Here is a 5813-nt window from a genome sequence, read left to right on the forward strand (position 1 = left end):
GAAAATATTACGGGAAATGTGCTATTTTCTCATCAACAAAAAATACTTATAAAACGCTATTTGTTTTTTTTTTTTAATTTTGTTTTATATTGTAAAATTATAAAATATTGTACGGTATATGAGAAAAAAGTAAAATTGAAAACCATGAAAAAAGAGGACAAATAATGGTGGGTGATCCCCACAAAAGACAAAAGAAAATATTGAAATGGCATAATACCAATTCATTAGTGATAGGCCTATATCAAGATACTACATAATGTTTTGAGGTAAACGTTTTTATTGTTATTTAAATTTAAATCTTATATTAACATTCTGATGTATGTAAATTGTTGTATGTAAATTGTGTGAATTCTAGGCGCTAGGCGTTACTTGTTTGAAGTCCCTTATTATTATTTTTTTTTTTGGAATAATCATTATTACCTCAGATGTTTTTGAATCATTCGATTGTTTTAGCGTGACGATGACCCCTGTTGGAAGAAATGGAAAAAATTATAATTATTTATGGTATTTATTTGCATTCCAGTTAGATGTTTCTCAAATGTGAATGATGTCAAATACCAAAGCACATTTAATGCTGAACATTTAAAGATTCTAAGCAAATTAGACCGTCACTAAATATTTTTAGCTTTAAAAAGTGCCACCAAAAGCGAGATAACATTACGCTTTGTGTTTAAGACGCTGTTTTTACAATGTAAAAACAGCGTCTTAAACACAAAGCGTAATGTTAAAGACGCTGTTTTTACAATGTATGCACACATTAACATAGACTTATATTTCTATTATTTGACACCTAGCTTGGACCTCTGGAAACAGGATGATACCAAATAATATACATATATTGTCAAAATCATATTTCTTATACATTATATTGATTAAAAATTGCTATGACAAATATAATATCTTTTCAATAATTTGAGATGAGATATCTTACTTGTCTCTGGCAACTGTTGTATTTTAGACACTGAAAGAGAAAAATACAAAGATTTCAATAATATCGCCAACGCCGGTTGTAAAAGTGGGCCTATTGGTAGTACGGTAGTGTTTTAGTTTCGTAGTGGTGGCGCTAACTACTACTAGTAGTAGTAGTAGTAGTAGTAGTAGTGGTAGTAGTAGTAGTAGTAGTAGTAGTAGTAGTAGTAGTAGTACCGGTAGTAATAGCATAGTAATACTTATAATAATAAAAGTAATAATGTTTATGTTTTTCAATAGTAAAATGTTTGTAACTTCCGCAAACAGTTCCACAACTGTAATAGTGTTAATATTTAATATTTATAATAATGATGATGATGATAATAATAATTATTATTAATATTATAATAATACAGTAATAATAATAATAGTAATAATAATAATAATAATAATAATAGTGAAGGTGACGACAGGGATGATGCCGATGATGATTATCCTCATAAGGTTGACCATGATGATGATGAAAATATGTAAATCTTACTTGTTGGCGTGAATAATAATAATAATAATAATAATAATAATAATAATAATAATAATAATAATAATAATAATAATGGTAATAGTACTACTACTACTACTACTATAATAATAATAATAATAATAATAATGGTGAAGGTGACGACAAGGATGAGGATGATGATGATGATGATACATCATAAGGTTGACTATGATTTTTCTTGATAATATTCTATAAAATATCTGAAGGAAAATGTGTAAATCTTACTTGTAGGCGTGAAGGATGAAGACCAATTCATAAACCAAAAATATGCTATTAGAATGGCGATAAGTAATACAAAGAACTTAGAAGCGATTTTGGCCATCGTTTAACTTTACCAGCGCGCTGGGCACAAATAACTGCAATGAAGTGAAATGTCAGTTAATATATAAAAATAATATATGCAGATCATATTACGCTGTACTTCGTCTGTGGTTCGAAATTAGGTAAAATACTATTCAGTTCTTCAATTCATTATCTATCGCACTTGGAGCAGTTCAAAAACATTACTGAATATATAACATTAAAAAGTTAATTAATGGTCCAGTACATTTCAAACACAAAATAAAAACATTGCCTAGCAGAACATGTCCTAATCAACATTTTTTTATGTAATTGTATGATGTCATTTGAAACGAAAAAGTAACTTTCGTTTTATCTTGCACGCATAAGTCCAGAACCGGAAGCCATTGAAAGGGACATCTTAGTGTAACGAAATTTACCCATCCGTTGTAACAGCCCTATAGGAAAAATGTTTAATTTATTGGGACAACACCGAAATCCATATGACTGGTCTAGTCAGACTACGGAGTTATCGCCAAGGAGAGATCTATACAGATGATGAAGTTACAGGTCACCAATAACAGAGCACTAGAATCAGGGGTGGCGGATTCAGCTTTTTGTGAAAAGGTGAAGGCGATGTATAGTGTTTGAATTTGGTGACGTAGTTTTGATTTAGATGCAGACTAAACACTAATTGGTAATTTTATATTGGTCAGGCTTTTGATTCAACTTGCGTGACTGCTTCCTGTGGCAAAATAATTCATTTTAGAGTAAGTGCATCACAAATTGTTTTCACTCTCTTTTGTGGTGAAACCACCACCTTTATTCAGTGGCGTATCCAGGGATGCGCGGGGGTTAGGGGCACGCACCCCCAAAGAAATCTGGCACCCACCAGCCGTCCCCCACATTGAAAATGCCAAAAAAAAATAATCACGCTCAATTAGTTAAAAACCACTTTATTTTGCGTTCTTGCACCCCCTCAATTAATCATCGAGCACCCCTCCACCTTCGCGCCCCTATCACGCGCCCCTATCACGCGCCCCTATCAGACCTCCCCCCCCCCATTTTAAGATGCCTAGATGCGCCACTGTCGTCTTTATCAAACAGTTTACAATTATTCAAAAACATAATATATATTATCAACCGATTCTACCTAAACGATAAGTTTAAGTGAAAAATAAATTGCTTCTATACTGGTGCGAGCACCAGTCATTGATCATCTGATGAGAATCCCGTAATCAGGTTTGGTGACGTCATCATGACTATCACGACTATTATTGGTCACCGAAACTGATACTTATCAGATCATTTACAGATCATTTTTTACATCTATATAATATTAAAAATTAGTGTATTGATCGCATTATCTTCTCACCTTTTCAAGTTTCCAAGCTCCTTTTTCACACATGAAGTCATCAAATGTTAAAATTATCACTGTTCAATTTTGAAAATGCTGTCAGTTTTGACGTTAGATTCTTAGGTCTATCTGAGTAGACCTAAGGCCAAGGAGTCAGCTCTATAGCAGTAGCCAAGATCACTGCTTTATTGCAGCTTTACTTTAAATAGTCTACCCGCTCAATTAATCATCGAGCACCCCTCCACCTTCGCGCCCCTATCACACGCCCCTATCACGCGCCCCTATCAGACCTCCCCCCCCCCATTTTAAGATGCCTAGATGCGCCACTGTCGTCTTTATCAAACAGTTTACAATTATTCAAAAACATAATATATATTATCAGTCATTGATCATCTGATGAGAATCCCGTAATCAGGTTTGGTGACGTCATCATGACTATCACGACTATTATTGGTCACCGAAACTGATACTTATCAGATCATTTACAGATCATTTTTTACATCTATATAATATTAAAAATTAGTGTATTGATCGCATTATCTTCTCACCTTTTCAAGTTTCCAAGCTCCTTTTTCACACATGAAGTCATCAAATGTTAAAATTATCACTGTTCAATTTTGAAAATGCTGTCAGTTTTGACGTTAGATTCTTAGGTCTATCTGAGTAGACCTAAGGCCAAGGAGTCAGCTCTATAGCAGTAGCCAAGATCACTGCTTTATTGCAGCTTTACTTTAAATAGTCTGGTCCCAGGCCTGATTATCAATGGCAGGAACAACCCGCGACTACTTGAAAGTGCGAAACTCGAGATTGCGATGGGTCGAGTTACTACAACCCAGCGCAGGCGCTGATCCGGTTTTGCCACTAAATTTTAAAATGTCAACGCATATCAATCATATTATGTATTGAAATAACCGCTACTCAGTTATCTATTCCGAAAATGTTGTGTCCCCTTCCCCCGTTTGAAACCCAGTTTATCGAATCCCAGATTGCCGAGTCCACTTTGCCGAAACCCAGTTTGCCAAATGCCATTTTACAGACTCAAAATTGAAATCCAATTTTCCGAAACCTGTTTTGCCGAAATTGACCAACTATACTAATACAGTAGGTTGAAATTCTATTCACCGTCGTGGGTAGAAAGTACAAAGAGGTGCAGTCTACTGTGCTTTGGTTATCAATGACGTATCTAGAATATTTGGGGATCGCAAATGGGAATCGCGAAATTTAAGTCGGTCGATGGTCGTATAACTGTCGTCCGACGCAATGAGTGCCTGGCTTTAGGGTAAAAACTGCGCTCTTATATACCGTACACTCAATAGCATGTAAAACATACCGTAACAAAAGATCACAGGAAAAAAAGGTCAGGAAGTATAAAAAAAAAAAGGACGTGCTAATAGTAAGAAAGGGATAAAATGAAAACGGGTTGGAAAATATGAGTAATTGTAGCCTAATAATTCTTTATGAAATTTATTTGGTAGCAGGCTGGAGGACAATCATTGCGCTTGGTGTATATGCCTAGAGTGTGGATACAGGCCTAAGCTTGACTAACACAATAATGAATTTAATTAATTTTAATGTTGTCCACTTTATTTATCATTTGATGTATTTGATTAATTAATTGAATAAATGTTAATTGAATTGAATTGAATAAGGCGGGTAAGAGAGTGTTCCATCGTGAATTATCCATCGTGTTATTTTGATATTTACGTTCGGCAACCTGGGATTTGGCAAACTGGGTTTCCCAGTTTTGAGTTGATAGTTTTAATATTCGGCAAACTGGGTTTCGGCAAAATGGACTCGACAACCTGGGATTTGGAAAACTGAGTTTCGACAGTCTGCCCATTACCAAACCAATTATCGCACGATCATTCTACCGCCCTCCAGATAGTGGCATTATACACGTTGATAATTTGTATTCAGTCTACATGTTTTCAGGAGACATTAATATCCCATCAGAAAGACCCGTTAAATCAAACAGACCGAGAACTCTCTTATGCATCACATTATGCAATTGTTAAGACAGCATTAGTAACTCTCAAGTTTATTGTATTGGTCTTAGCAAAGATACTAGAAATACCAAGATAGAGCACTCGCACAGTAAAAATGAGGTGGAAATTAGCCCGACGTAGGTGGCGCCAATTCTTTATTATAATGCATGTTTCCTATACTTCACATCACGTTAGACACAGAACGCGCATCGCGTATGACACAAAATGGCTTCTAAGTTCTCAATGTCGCAACTCTTTCTATCTATGGCTCTGGCTAAGTATATCCAGACGCACACGGCACCCTTCTTTTCCACTAATGGAGGAAAACTTTATCACTAGAGTCAAAGATACTAGAAACACAAGATAGAGCACAGCTACATCAAGCTAGCCAACAATCTGCCAGCCAGCCCACAATTCCAGCCAACAATAAGATAAGATACGATCGCGTTGGACTGCAGATATCACTATTTACTTCACTGTGTGTGCGGCCGCGAAATTAGCGATGTTTTTCAAAACAGCACAAATTCTTCAATCTAATGGCCACGGCTGTGGGATAAAAAGTGCGGATGGCGGGGAAGTAGATGGGGGAGGGGTAGGGATAATATTAGAGGAGTTGGGAAACAATAAGGAGAGGAATTGGGAAACAATATCGTTCGAAAACGACAGATTGTTCCTAAAAATCCCTTGGATTACACATAGGCATGGTGTATCCCTTATTCACACC

At 35.6% G+C, this 5813-nt stretch overlaps 1 protein-coding gene across 2 annotated transcripts in view; it reads right to left on the minus strand.

The window, feature by feature from the left end:
- Positions 1–5813, minus strand: part of LOC117121168 (carbohydrate sulfotransferase 11-like) — a 12719-nt gene that overhangs the window by 3981 nt on the left and 2925 nt on the right. Inside the window, exons 1-4 of one of the 2 annotated variants that reach the window (XM_033266274.1) lie at positions 3123–3286; positions 1694–1824; positions 932–961; positions 421–467 (exon numbers count right to left, since the gene is read on the minus strand). In XM_033266274.1, coding sequence (XP_033122165.1) covers positions 421–467; positions 932–961; positions 1694–1790 — 174 coding nt within the window. In that variant the 5' untranslated portion in view covers positions 1791–1824; positions 3123–3286. Of the gene's footprint in view, positions 1–420; positions 468–931; positions 962–1693; positions 1825–3122; positions 3287–5813 lie in introns of those variants that run through there. The other variant, XM_033266273.1, reaches the window with a different exon arrangement.

This window comes from Anneissia japonica, unplaced genomic scaffold (genome assembly GCF_011630105.1).
Source record: "Anneissia japonica isolate Jap-2015-1 unplaced genomic scaffold, ASM1163010v1 scaffold993_len1110182_cov180, whole genome shotgun sequence".
NCBI lineage: Eukaryota > Metazoa > Echinodermata > Crinoidea > Comatulida > Comatulidae > Anneissia > Anneissia japonica.